This window comes from Gorilla gorilla, chromosome 8 (genome assembly GCF_029281585.2).
Source record: "Gorilla gorilla gorilla isolate KB3781 chromosome 8, NHGRI_mGorGor1-v2.1_pri, whole genome shotgun sequence".
Taxonomy (NCBI): Eukaryota; Metazoa; Chordata; class Mammalia; order Primates; family Hominidae; genus Gorilla; species Gorilla gorilla.
In genome coordinates this window covers 83942424-83957346 of record NC_073232.2, presented here as the reverse complement: position 1 = coordinate 83957346, position 14923 = coordinate 83942424, and the positions used below count along the sequence as shown (strand labels likewise).

The following is a 14923-nucleotide window of genomic DNA, read 5'->3' as shown; positions in this document are numbered from 1 at the left end:
AAGACCAGCCTAACCAACATGGAGAAACCCCGTCTCTACTAAAAATACAAAATTAGCCGGGCATGGTGGCCCATGCCTGTAATTGTGGCTACCTGGGAGGCTGAGACTGGAGAATTGCTTGAAACCCGGAGGCGGAGGGTGCAGTGAGCCAAGATCAAGCCATTGCACTCCAGCCTGGGCAACAAGAGCCAAACTCGGTCTCAAAAAACAAAACAAAACAAAACAAAATTTTAGGAAAAATGTATCTCATTACACAATAGGTAGAAATGAACGTTTTAAATAATTATGTTAATAATCTCCTTTTAGACAATACATTTTAAATGCCTTTTGCAATGGGAACTCCACAATAAAGACTGTGCTGTTCTTAAGAATAAATGCTTTTACTCATAGGTTTTCATTTTCTGATACTGTATATCCAGTAGAGAATAAGCAAGAACAAAGAAGAAAACCTAAGGATATCATTAGTGGAAATTTTTCTTGATACTACTTATGGAAATGCCTTAAGTCTTACTGTACTGAATAATGATGTTTTGTTCAATGATGGACCACATATATCCCATAAGATTATAATGGAGCTGAAGAATTCCTGTTACCTAGTTATGTCCTTCCTAGCTGTCCTAATGTCAGAGGGCAGAGTATTACCTTTTCTATGTTTAGGTATGTTTAGACACACAAATACATTCCACTGTGTTCTAATCGTCTGCAGTATATAGTACAGTAACATGGTGTACAGGTTTTGTAGCCTAGGAGCAACAGGCTATCCCATTTGGCATAGGTGTGTAGTCGGTTGTGCCATCTAGGTTTGTTTAAGAGCAGTTTACAACGTTCGCAGAATGAAGTTGCCTAATATTTCTAAGAATGTATCCCCATTATTAAGTGAAGCATAACTAATTCAGTTATAGCAAGGTTTACAAAGTAAAATGATATCTATTTGCACATTTCGTGACAGGCCTTCCTAGGAGTGATAGAGGAAATTACTGGCAACGTGTTTGTGAAGTAGTTTTTATAAGTAGAGGAAATGCATAGGCTATAAAACTATATGGTAGTTTTGCTTAAAGACTGCTTAAATAACCATCTCATTGGTCAGGAAGGATGCTTACCTCTAAGAAAACCTTACTAGCAACTCATCCTCTTGTCAGACTTTTTTGAAGCCTCTCAGATCTTCACAAATGAGAAACATCTTTGTGCATGTTTTCTAAGCAGTAGTATAACCAGGCTATTTAAATGTCAAGATACTAATAAAATCCTGTGAACATTTAAGAGTGGAGCTAATGTGATGCTAATATTTTCCCTGAGAATTTCACAAAATAAACTCAGTGTCTTTAAAGTTATCTTAGTAAAGGTTTTTTTGTGTGTGTTTTTTTAAACATAGCAGACTTAAATCATCCAACTTAGAATAGCAAAATAGCAGATAGTTTTGTTTATATTCTTAATCTCAATTTTTTTATTGATAGCACAAAAAATGATTTTTTTTGGCTTAGAAATGTTTTTAACTGGAATTTATATCTTAGCACTGATTATGGTGAAAGTATCCACTTTGGAATTATGACAACTGTATCACACATAAAGACCCACGTTACTGAATATGAGTGCTTGGAATGTTTTTACTCTTAAAATTTCTGGAGGAGTAAAATTAGGCATGTTTCTGCACTTAGAAAGATACAGGTTTTGTTTAGATGTGTAAGATAGGACCAATCTAGGTAAGTAAAATAATGGTAAAATTCTTTTTTCTGATCTTAAGCTAATTCAGGTAGTTTATCTCCTTTGTCAGATTTACTGTCTAGTAGTTAATGCATTTATACTTAATACGTAGATATGTGTTTTCAGATGTACTTAATGTGCAGTAAAGAAGCATGCTATTGAAAACAAAACAAAACAACCTTACAGTGATTCTAGTCAAGCAAGTAACTCCTTCAAAAGTTTAAAAATTTGGTTTCACATTGGCCTAGTGCGGTGGCTCACGCCTGTAATCCCAGTGCTTTGGGAGGCCGAGGCGGGCAGATCACAAGACCAGCCTGACCAAACATGGTGAAACCCCGTCTCTACTAAAAATACAAAAATTAGCTGGGCATGGTGGCTCGCGCCTGTAATCCCAGCTACTCAGGAGGCTGAGGCAGGAGAATCGCTTGAACCCGGGAGTCGGAGGTTGCAGTGAGCCGAGATCGTGCTACTGCACTCCATCCTGGGTGACAGAGCGAGACTTGAGTCTCAAAAAAAAAAAAAAAAGAAAAAAAATTGGTTTCACATGAAATGGTGGTGGTGGGGGAGGGAGGTGTTTGAAAGGATGGAGACAGGCCATGATTATTTGAATTTCACTTTTCATTTCCTCCTCAGCAGCCCATTCTGTAGTTCATTTACTGTGAAATGGCCAAAAACAGGCAGCATGTGGGAAATGAATTGAAAAAGAGACACTTACTGAATAGCTAATCCTTTAGTGATTTTAGTAAAGAGTTAAGATTACTTAAATAATAACAGGTGTCTCAGGCAATTAAATTGGAGTTGCCGTGAATCTATATTAGAGAGCCTCCGGAATTTATGTATAATTCATGTTTGAAATATTAAAGACATTTACAAGTGTTTGGAATATTTATTTACGAGTATCCCTCTTGGCTATTCCGTTTTTACATGAAAGTGTAAAGATTGTTTTTTGAAAGTTACTGTTACTTTGCTTCATAAAGAGTATAAGACCAATGGTGTAATTTCATGGTACTGCTTTCTCCCATTGTTTTTCCTGTACTCATCTTCCCCTAAAATGCATAACCATAGTCTCATCCCTGTCAATTGCAGCTATATGGCTGTTTGGAATTATTTCTCTTATAACTAGTCCCACCTTCTCTTAATTTTTTAATCGACTTGGTTGAGAAGGACCAACTTTACAATATGAGCTTCATATTCTCCTTTATCTTTCAAACTTTATTGCTCTTGCTACTTAAATTACAGTTAACCTATGGATATCTACTTTTGCAAAGAACTAAAACCTTGCTTCATCACAGAACCAAATAAACAGATTGTATTTCTCTGTATTCTCTTTCTCTTCCTGCTTCTGTAAAAGGTATGATACCTTTTGTTCCACATTCTTTTCTTTTTCTTTTGGGTATGCTAGTTGCAGTGCTTTCAGGTTTTCTTATTCTTTTTCTTTTTTAGCCTTTCTTTTAGAAACCATCTCAATAATGCATACTTTACAGTTTACATTTTTGGGTTTTTGAAAGTGGAGTAAGAACTTAGATTGTTTGGCAAGTGTCTTATAAAGAATTCTTAATTTAATATTTCCCGTAAGTCATAGTTATCTCCAATTGTAATATCTAGTCCAAAAGCAGATTTTTTTTTTTTTTTTTTTTGAGACAGAGTCTCACTGTGTCACCCAGGTTGGAGTGCAATGGAGCAATCTCGGCTCACTGCAGCCTTCGCCTCCCAGATTCTCCTGCCTCAGCCTCCCAAGTAGCTGGGATTACAGGCGCCTGCCACCGTGCCTGGCTAATTTCTGTATTTTTTGCAGAGATAGGGTTTCACCATGTTGGCCAGGCTGGTCTCGAACTCCTGACCTCATGTAATCCACTCACCTTGGCCTCCGAAAATGCTGGGATTACAGGCGTGAGCCATGGCGTCTGTCCAAAAGCAGTTTTTTTTTAAAGCAGAAAAAGCAAAACTGTGTTTATTGTCTTTCCAAAGCATTCAACTTAGTCTTCAGAGAAACAGTTCTCTTTTTGAATCATTTAATCTACTTAGTCATTTCATCTAATGTACTGTTTAACAAAATTACAAAATTGCAACAAGTGTGGCTGGCACAATCAGGTTTGGTGACAAACACAACTAACTCTTGGTAAGCACCCCTCCCTGTTGGAGTGAACACAAGTGCCTGGGCACACTAGAGAACTGTGGTGGGCATTAGCTATACTGTAGGCTTCACAGGAGTGGAGAACAGTGTTAATAATGGAGAGCTGGAAATTGGTTAAGTAAACTTTGGTATTCTAGTAAACTTGCCCAAGAAGTTTAATTCTTATATATACTTAGTTTTTCCAGAAAAGTTACATTAATGTAATGTAACTTTTACATTACATTAATGTAACATTAATGTAATGTATTAATGTAACCACAGCAGGTAAAAGTTTTTTGTTTTTTTGTTTTTTTCAATACAGCTCTGTTGCCCTGGCTGGAGTGCAATGGTGCTATCTCGGCTCACTGCAATTTCCGCCTCCTGGGTTCAAGTGATTCTCTTGCCTCAGCCTCCAGGGTAGCTGGGATTATAGGTGCACATCACCATGCTGGCTCATTTTTGTAATTTTTTTTTTTTTAAAATGAGAGTCTTGCTGTGTTGCCCAGGCTGGAGTGCAGGGGCGCGATCTTGGCTCACTGCAACCTCTGCCTCTTGGGTTCAAGCAGTTCTCCTGCCTCACCCTCCCAAGGAGCTGGGATTACAGGCGCATGCCACCACGCCTGGCTACTTTTTGTATTTTTACTAGAGACAGGGTTTCGCCATGTTGGCCAGGCTGGTCTTGAACTCTTGACCTCAGGCGATCTGCCCGCCTCGGCCTTCCAGAGTGCTGGGATTACAGGGGTGAGCCACAGCGCCTGGCCTCAACATTTTAAAGTGTTAATTTAATACTGTCTTTTCTCTATCAGCATATTGTATTTGTTTGCTTATATTATATGAGCATTTTCCAACATTTGCTTTATTACCCTCTCTGTAATATATAATCCCATATTCAGATTTCACCATTTGTTCCCAAAATGTCCTTTATAGCATAATCAACATATTTTAAATATCATTTGTATAGAAAGCTATATATTGAAGGATACCGACAGCAGTGAAATTGAGCCTGGCATGATGGCTCAAGCCTGTAATCCCAGCACTTTGGGAGGCCGAGGCAGGCGGATCACTTGAAGTCAGGGGTTCGAGACCAGCCTGGCCAAAATGGTGAAACACCATCTCTACTAAAAATACAAAAATTAGCCAAGCATGGTAGCATGTGCCTGTAATCCCAGCTACTCGGGAGGCTGAGGCACGAGAACTGCTTGAACCTGGGATGTGGATTTTGCAGTGAGCTGAGATGGTGCCACTGCACTCCAGCCTGGGCGACAGAGCAAGACTCAGTCTCAAAAAAAAAAAAAAAAAAAAAGGAAAGAAAAATTAATTGAAGCTGTTGCACCACAGGGTGAATGGAGCAACATACTGGTGAAAGTAAGGTGAATGCCAACTGTTGTTTTTGTAATCATACCTAATAAAGTTTTTATCAGTGTGTTAGATGGCCTTCAAAATATGGCAGAGAAATCCATAACCAGGCAAAATAATTTTGGGTGTCATTTCTTCTGATAAGTTATTACTTGCCTATAACAAACTAATCTAAAATATGCCTTTCTGCTCTAAAAGCTAAAGCTTAAGAGTCCCTTGGCAGATGGGACTTTTAAATTATTCTTGTAGAAAATTGGTAGTATATCAGTGTTTTAATTTATTATGTGTTTTAATTTATTCCTGTAGAAAATTATTCCTGTAGAAAATCGGTAGTATATAAGTGTTACAGCTCTTAGAATTTGTCTAGCAGGCTCTCCGGTTTTTGCCAGAATGCCCACCACCCCCCGAAAAAAGAAAATTGGTCGATTGGTAGTATACAGGATATATCAGTATCCTTTGGGTGTTTAGGTATAAGGAGATCTGCTTAGAAATTATAACTGGAGAGCTGAGTACAGTGGCTCATGCCTGTAATCCCAACACTTTGGGAGGCTATGGTGGGAGGATTGCTTGAAGCTAGGAGTTTGAGACCTGGGCAACATAGTGATACCTATTTCTGGAAAAAAAAAAAAAAAAGACATTTAAAAAAAAATGAGCCAAAGAAGATAGAACAAAAGGCTAGATAATTTGGAAGAAAAGCATGAAAGTAATGTCATAAAGAATTCAAAGAGGACAAAGTTTCAAATAGAGGAGGAAATGCTGTAGGGGTATTGAGGAAGATGGGGACTAGAAAGCATCCTTTTAGATTTGGCAAGCAGGCAAGCATTCATTGGTGACCTTGTGGAGAATAGTTGGAATGAAGTAAGTCTCTGATCATCCTGAGTCAGGGTCAAGTTTATCTTGTCATTATTCGGGTATGAGGCTAGTTTTTCTCTTTGATATCTTGTGGCTCCCATGGCCGGAAGTTGGTGTTTTCTTCAGTGCTGGTTACCTCTAGGAAGAGGAAGCGGGCGGCTGTTCCTGGACTTCTCTGAATACCTTTTTCTAGTTTTAAAGTTTTGAACCACAAGAATGTATTACTTATTTGGCAAATAAAACAAAATATTTCCAAGTGAAATACAGAAATTGGCCTTTTTTCTATGATATAGTGCTGTGATTATCATTATTGTTCAAGTGCTATTATTATTTTATTGACATATCTGCCCCCGCCTTTAGATCGCAGGCTCCTGGAGAGCTGTCTCCTGCAGTGCCCCAGTGTCTAGTATGAGGGGGTGGCATCTAATGGGTTATACAGTTGTTAAGGAGCATAAGATGTCCCTACGTAAAATGCTAGTGTAGCATACAATGAGATTTGATCTCAGAATGGCATCAGTTCTGCTTTTTGTTCCTCTTGTGAGGAGCCTGTTCAAATGCCCTACTGTCTCTTGTCCCTATGCTGGGGGCACATGGTAGCAGTAGTAACCATCGCCTTAGTGCCCTTAGTGAGGTTTGATAAACCTGCCTGCTGCCTACAGTTCCAAATTTGACCAGGATTATATGACATCGTTTAGAGGAACCCTTAGGAGGGAACTCTGAAAGCAATGTGTCTGTCTAAGCACTGCTGTTGCTGGCAGAGGTATCTAGAGGTTACTTAGGGATGAGCACGATTGTTTTCTCCAGCTCTAAAAGAAATTAAGGACTCTCAGTTTTGTTTTTTTTGGGGGGACTCTGTCTCAAAAGAGTTTAGGTCTGTGAATGGTCTAGCTCTGTCACCTAGGCTGGAGTACAGAGGTGCGAACATGGCCCATTGCAGCCTCAACTTTCCGCGCTCAAGTGATTCTCCCACCTCAGCCTCCTAAGTAGCTGGGAGTCCAGGCCTGTGCCACCATACCTGGTCAGTTTTCTTGTAGAGACAAGGTCTCACTGTGTTGCCAAGGCTTGTCTCAAACTCCTGGATTCAAGCAAACCTGCTGCCTCAGCCTCCCACAGTGCTGGGATTACAGGTGTGAGCCACCATGTCTGGCTCAAATGTTCTTTTGTCTTTTTCTTTGCCAGTTTTACTTCTTTCCACATGTCAGATATATATTTTTAAAGATATTAGTAAAAAAATAAAGGGAGTTTAATTGCTACAGTGTCTAAACTAGGTTTTTTAATGGATTGAAGGCTATCAGAAGGACGTTTTGAATAAACTTATTTTGTTTGGTGTTTAATTTTTTGACAAAAACCCAAGTTGGAATTTAAGGTAAATGAAAATTTTTTTGCATTGGAGTGAAATATAAGGAAATAATAAATTCATTAGTTTTATTAAATGATCATTACTTCTTAAAAATAGAGCTGATACCTATGAGCTATACTTAGTATTAGATGATTTAGATAGCACTGCTTTCTCTTCAGTAGAAAATTAATCAGAAAAATAGTTTATCATTTAAGTTTTGTCAATTTTTTTCCCTAGGAAGATAAGAAAAATACAGTAGAAGTAAGATTGACAAAAAACCGTACAGGGCTGTTTTTAGCTTTCTGGTCTTTTGGTTTTTTTTTTTTGGGGGGGGGGAGTTATTTTTTATTTTTAGTTTTATAGAAATTAGAATATTCTTCCTGGCCTGGTTTTGAGAGGTTTTAATTTAAATAAAATTTAATTTGAGAGTTTTTTGAAGTGAAATGTTACGATCTCCCAATTCAACATTATAATTTTACTGCAGGATAAATAAAGAAAACGGGAAAGGACGAAAGCATTGATTACAAATGTCTTAACAATGAGCAAATGTGCAAGGAAAAAATATATTAAGACAAATCTAAGGTAGGTAGATGTACGTTTTTCTGTTCTTTTGAAAATTCTACTTAGCTTAAAGTTCATGATGAATAAATTGATATATAGATGTACACATACATATATGTATGTATATATATTCTATTATAATATATACTCAAATTATTCAGCCATTCACTTAAGGCACCATCTACTGTGTACCATGCTAGGCGCTGTAGGAGATGTGTCGGTGTGTCAGTTGACTTATGCTAAGTACTAGTCTTTTCATTTAGAAAGTAGACCAATATGAGGATGTCGATAGTTAAGTGGAATTGTAGAATTTGAAGAATCCCCAGGGTTTTATTCTTCCTCCTGGCCTTTCGGCCATACTTGTACTTAACGTTGTAAAACAGAAGAAAGTCTCTACCAACGTTTTAAAAATATCCAAATAGAATTTTTCAAGTTTTCTTTTGATTACTTTCAGAGACATTCTGTTTCGTTAGTTGGATGTAGCACTAAAGAGAAAATTGATTTTCCACTTTTTGTAAAGTTATTTAAAAGAATAGAAACAACTTTAATAACTTCCTTTTCCAATTGGATTCTATTTTTAGAAGACATGAAAAATTTTTTCAAGGGTAATGCACTTCCTCTGCAGTGTAATTTGTCTTTGAAAATTAGATACAACTAAAATTTTAGAATTTTTTTTTTTTTTTTTTTGGAGACAGAGTCTCACTGTTACCCAGGCTGGTGTGCAATGGCACAATCTTGGCTCAGTGCAACCTCTGCCTCCCAGGTTCAAGGGATTCTCCTGCCTCAGCCACCTGAGTAGCTGGGATTACAGGGTGCCACCATACCCGGCTAATTTTTTTTATTTTATATTAAAACAATTTTTTACTAAAAAAAATTTTTTTTAGGCCGAGTGCAGTGGCTTAATCTGTAATCCCAGCACTTTGAGAGGCCAAGGTAGGAGAACTGCTTGAGGCCAGGTGTTAAAGACCAGCCTGGGGAAAAAAAAAAAGAGAAAAGGGAAGAAGACCAGCCTGGGTAACATAGCAAGATCCTGTCTCTTAGAAAAAAAATTGTTTTAATGGAGGGTCCTATTTTTTAAAAAAACAATAGATATATTAATATTTTATTAATTTGGATCCCAATGTATTCAAAACAAGTTGGGATAATATTTGCTTTTCTATCAAAGTTTGCTAAATAATATAAAGGAGATTTCAGAAGAAATATTTAACTTCAAAAGAAAATAATGTTCCTGCTATTATTAGTTGTTTGTAAATTTAAATATCTCCATTTTAGCAATTTTTTTTGTTTTTTTGAGACACAGTTTCACTGTGTCCAGGCTGGATTGTAGTGGCACAATCTTGGCTCACTGCAACCTCTGTCTCCAAGGTTCAAGTGATTCTTGTGCCTCAGCCTCCGAGTAGCTGGGATTATAGGTGCGTGCCACCACACCCAGCTAATTTTTGTATTATTAGTAGAGATGGAGTTTCACCATATTGACCAAGCTGTTCTCAAACTCCTGACCTCAGGTGATCCACCTGCCTAGCCCTCCCAAAGTGCTGGGATTACAGGCATGAGCCACCATGCCCAGCCACCATTTTAGCAAATTTTTACCTGTTTTTTAGAATTGTGGAACCAAATATTTGCCAGTATTTTGCTTGTTGTTAATTTATAGTGCTTAGTGGACTTTTTTGTTTGTTTTCGTTTTTATTGTTTTATCCTTACATGTTTTTATTTTTAATTATTTTGTAATTCATAATTGCCCGTTGGTTCTTTTCTCTCTAAAAAGGATTATTGTTTAAGATTAAAATACGACATAGTTAATTAAAGACTATTTTAGTACAATTATGTTTATTTAATATTATCACAACTATGTTTAATACAGAAAGTGAGATTTGGGGAAATATGTTCTATGAGACATCTCTTCAATTTTAATGTATTTAGCTATAAATTATATAGTGAATAATGTAAGATTATAATGGACTCTATAAATTCTATCTGGAGCAGCTGTGGCTGATTTATAGATGTTAATGTTGTATGTACATCATTTACAGCTGAGTTTGGGGTCCTGCATTTCTGCTGAGATAGTGCCTGAAAAATGCCTGGTACAGTGCTTGACCCATGTTCAGCACTGAAATGTTAGTTGAATCTTCTGCACTGAGTCCTGTATAGGAGTTGGGTTTTAGTGGGTTTAGGAGGTTGTACTGGAGGGCATAAATCTGCAGATTTGGATATAAATCTGCAGAATAAACTGGCTTGAAATAGCATATCTATTTTAAATTGCTAGTGTTGACCTTTTTTGTAGATGATTTTTACCTTCAAAAAAATAATTTTAGTATCAAACTTTTACTAAATGGCATGAACTGAACACCGTGCTAGGTACTCTGGCAGAATACAAATGGAATAAAATTACAGTCCATACATTTGGTATGAAAGAGAAAGCATATCTGAGTGAGATTGCGACAACAATTGCGGCATACTCCAAAACACATCATCATCGTAAAATGTTGTCCAAACTGTAATTCGCAGGGCACTGGCTGTGGAAGGAACCCTGGAGTCACAGTCACAACACCTCTTTTTCATCCCTCATCATGCTACCTATTATGTTCCCTGTAAAAGTCCCTTAATCTCTCTGAACGTTATTTTTATTATAATAACACCTGACAGTTGCACAGTCTTCCAGGATAATTGATTAATTGGTTTATTTAGCATATACTGTACTAGGCACTGGGAATGCATGGAAATCTATAAGATGGGATCCCTGTCCCTGAGTTGCTCACGCTGTTGTGTGAATACATGTATTATATGCTACACAAGTGTTATAACAGACTTGTAAATGCTTTGGGAACTCAAAAGAGAGTAACTTAATTCTGCCCATGGCTATTAGAATAGGCCTTTGAAAGTTGGTGTCCTCGAACCAGGCCTTGACAGACTAGTGACAATTTGCCAGTTGGACAAAGAAGGGTAAAGGGCATTTCAGGAAGAGGGGAGATTAGATGTAAAAGATTAAAACTGGGAGAGTAAGATATGTACTTGAAAAAATGTCTGATTAGGAGGCTGGCATGCAGTGTGTTGGAAAGAGTAGAGGGACTGGAGATAAGGCTGTAGGACTAAAATGGGTCACATTGTGAAAGAGATCGAATGGCAGTGTGGTTTAGTAATGGAGTATATGGACTTTGGAAAAAGACCTTGGTTGAAAACCTGGCTATGCCACTTAATACCTTTGTGGTAAGATAAAATTCTTAACCTCCCTGAGTCTCCTTTTCCTTATTTCTAAAAGAAGAACTAATTATTTTTTATTTTTTGGGACAGTCTCACTCTGTTGCCCAGGCTGGAAGAACTGATGTTAGTGATCTTATAGAGTTGTTAATCAAAACTACCAGGCACTTACCACATGGTAAACTCTCAATAAATGATGGTTATAGTTATGAGAATTAGAAGTTTGGATTTTATCCTGTAGTCAATAGGAAGCTACTGAAGAGTTTTAAGCAAAGAAGTGTTTTAAGCAGAAATACATGTTTTAGAAACATAGCTATTGGCATGGATTGGAGCCAGGAGGTAGAGTGGTGGCTGTGGAAAGGTAGAGAAGGAGACTTAATTGTTCTTTAGAAGGTAGAATCATCATACCTGGTGACGATGCTGTATGGCATGACAGAGAGGGAGTTTCAGGGGTTTCTGGCTTGAACAACTGGTTGGATGATGGGGTCCCATTTCCTGAGATAGGAAACTCAGAAGGGTAGAAAGTTTGTGGAGGAAGAAGAGGAGTTTAGTTCTGGACCCACTGATTTTGAGGTTCCTGCAGGACATGTGTTTGGAGATGTTAAACAGGGATTTGCATATTGGATTTTGGAATTGAGAAGAGACGTCTGGCCTAGAGTCATGGGTTTAAATCTGGCACTTGAATCCAGAGAAACAGACCATATGAAGTAGGGAGAGATTTGAGAGTGAGGCAAGAAAGCTAAGCAGAGTCCCGAAGACATGCAATGTTGAAGGTTAACATTGAGGAAGGGAAGGAATTGTCAGAGGAGCTTGTGGAGGAATTGTCAGCGAATCGGATGAGAAGAGGAAGATGTAGTATCAGAACGCTGAGACAGTGTTCAAGAAGGAAGATGTTGTCAACGGTTTGAATGCTGCTGAGGGATCAAACAAAAGGTAGGACTTAAAATGTACATTGGATTTAGTGACAGAGATTAGTTACCATTTCTAGAGAGGTTTTAGAGGTAGAAACCTCTCTAAACTTGGGGGTATCTAGGAGTATGTGGGATGTGAAGTAACGGAGATAGTAGTGTTGGCAATTCTTTCAAGTATTTCAGCAGTGAGAAGGGGAAGAGAGGTTCAAGGGAATAGCTCGAGAGATTTCTGATCCAGTGGATTTGTGGCTATGTGTATAAGTTGTGAGATGGGAGAGACGTGAATGTGTTTAAGTCTTCACAGGAAAAAACTGTTAGAGGGGGAGAGAATAATTGATAGTATAATCCCCTGGGGCATGGGCTCCAAACAACAGATACAGGTATTTTAAGAGTAGGGAGGAGGCAGGAGGCAAGGGAACATGATGAGTGTAGATGTCAATAGCTTTGTTGATTTGGTTGTGGGAAGTTGATGGACTTCTCATTAGAGACAGGAGGCAAGGGCTTTCATTGAATGTAGTCAGTATAGAAACGCAGGGATTGAGAAGAAGGAGAACATTTGAAACAGTTGTTGAGAATGGGAGAGTAGTAAGCCAAGTAGGCAAACTCCATCAGCTTGCCGCCCATTTGAGGTTGAAAACCAAGAATTTAATAGCTATATTTATATTTTTAGTGATGGGGTCTTGCTCTGTCACCCAGGCTGGAGTGCAGTGGCACGATTATGGCGCACTGCAGTCTTGACCTCCTGAGCTCAAGCGATCCTTCCATCTCACCCTCCTGAGTAGCTGGGACTACAGGTGCCCACCACTACGCCCAGCTAACTTTTTTGTTTTCTATGTGGAGACGGGGTCTCACTATGTTGCCCAGTCTGGTCTCAAACTCCTAGGCTCATGTGATCCTTCTGCCTTGGCCCCCCAGAGTGTTGGGATTACAGGCGTGAGCCCCTGTGCTTGGCCTCAATAGCTTATTCTGTCTTATAATTTCATTCAGTATTTTTCATCTGCCTTGGTGCAGGCATAGAGGAGATGAAGAGTTGGTTTTATCCAAGATTGGTACTTACTAAGAATGTACAGCAATGGCACAATCTTGGCTTACTGCAACCTCCAACTCCCAGGTTCAAGCAATTCTCCTGCCTCTACCTCCCAAGTAGCTGGGATTACAGGTGCCTGCCACCACACCTGGCTAATTTTTGTATTTTTAGTAGAGACGGGGTTTCACCATGTTGGCCAGGCTGGTCTTGAACTCTTGACCTCGTGATCTGCCTGCCTTGGCCTCCCAAAGTGCTGGGATTACAGACGTGAGCCACCGTGCCGGGCTGGGAAACAGTAATTAAAATGAGAAGCCATGTTAGCTGAATAGGGTGGGAAGTGAAGAAAGGGGGAGGCAGATGGGCAGAGAGTAAGTGGTGTGGAGATCTCAGTGTGTTGGAATAACAAGTGTGATGGGAGTGGTCAAGGGAGAGGGTAAGATGGGAGGATAGGATGTTGTAGGCAGAGTGGAATGTTGGAATTAATTTTTTCAGAGCTGGACCAGTTTGCACATTGGCAACGTCCAGGGTGTGGCCAAACACTCCAGTAGATAGCTGAAGTGGCATAAAGTAAGTCATTGATCTGAGGCATCTGGGTAAGGGATAGGTCTTCTTTTGAGTGTTGAACATAGACAGAATGGTGAAGAGGAAAACTTTTACATCAGGGGCCAGAGTCTTCAGTTTACATCCTGGAGGTGAGTAGATGATTATCTTATGGATGGGTTCAGGATGGTACACCTGATGACCTTGAGCCTCAGTTGAACAAGGGTTTTTACGAGGGAGTAAAGGAGGTACAGGTGGGAAGCAACAGTGGGGAACAAAGCAGATGGCCAGTCAACATGCTGACCTTGATTGGGTGTGGGAAGATGAGCAGTACCCTCTTGAGAGGACAGCAGAGAGGCTTTGGGAGTTCCAGATAGCATATTGCTGGGGTTTGGAAGGAGAACAGGAGTGAGGGATTGTATTATGGAGGGAAAGGAAGCACTGGTTATGAGAGTGAAGATGAAATATGGAAGGAGCTTATATCTTAGACAGTGATTTGAGTGTGATTCTGGCATGGGTGCAGGGGCATTGCAGTTTAGTTGTGGCTTAGGAAAAGGCCCATTGTCTGTGATTTATTGTCTTCAGAGTGGATAGCAGCAACTGTGTGGAACAGCAGCTCAACTGCTTTGTCCAGTGTGGTGATGGGAGGTTACAGTGGACAGTGCCCAGTGCTAAATTCTGGTAAGGAGGAGGAGTTGGGATGGCTGCTGACCTTCCATCTCTGTCTTTCTCCCTAAGGCTCAACGCCTCATGGCATCCTGACTGATGTTTAGCTTTGTGGGGTTGCTTTTTGTGGTTGATCTGGTTCTGACTGATTATATATAGACACACGATTCTAGCTTTGGAGCCTGAATGGATGATGATACTCTTGACTAAAAGAAGAAATAAAAGAGAGGGGACAGGTGTCCATGAAAACCCCAGGTTGAGATGCTCAGTAGGAGGGAGGTGTGTGTAAATACAGATTTGGGAGCCATCTGCATATAGGATTGAAGAAACCATAGTATTCATAGTATTGGAAAATTCTGTAGTATTGACAAAGGGAAAAGGGCAAAGGACTGAACTCTCTGGGAAATGCTCCCAGAGAAAAATGGACCAGTTAAGATGATTGCGTGAGATGGTACGTTATCAAGACATTTTCATGTATAAAACATTTTGAAATCTGTCTTTTATCATATCTCAAAAATAGAGGCCTGAATAGTTTATCTTTTTAATCATTAAAACTTTTTTTTTTTGGATGGGAGACTTCTTGGATTCTACAGTGTGTACCCCTCTGTCCTTAAAGTATACTGAACATAATTAGCCTTTTTTTCATGAGTCAAGATAGTTAT

General features: G+C 39.1%; 1 protein-coding gene and 1 non-coding gene across 18 annotated transcripts in view; both read left to right on the top strand.

The window, feature by feature from the left end:
- The window catches only part of CREM (cAMP responsive element modulator), an 88796-nt gene that overhangs the window by 3156 nt on the left and 70717 nt on the right, over positions 1-14923 (top strand). For 14 of the 17 annotated variants that reach the window (XM_031015148.3, XM_031015149.3, XM_031015142.3 and 11 more), the window contains exon 2: positions 7846-7943. The exons of the other annotated variants lie outside the window; for them this stretch is intronic. In XM_031015148.3, the coding sequence (XP_030871008.1) occupies positions 7900-7943 (44 nt within the window). In that variant the 5' untranslated portion in view covers positions 7846-7899. The remainder of the gene's footprint in view (positions 1-7845; positions 7944-14923) is intronic. 17 annotated transcript variants of the gene reach the window in all.
- Positions 5509-5568, top strand: LOC115936108 (U7 small nuclear RNA). Its single transcript, XR_004071690.1, has one exon. It is a non-coding gene; the product is annotated as a U7 small nuclear RNA (small nuclear RNA).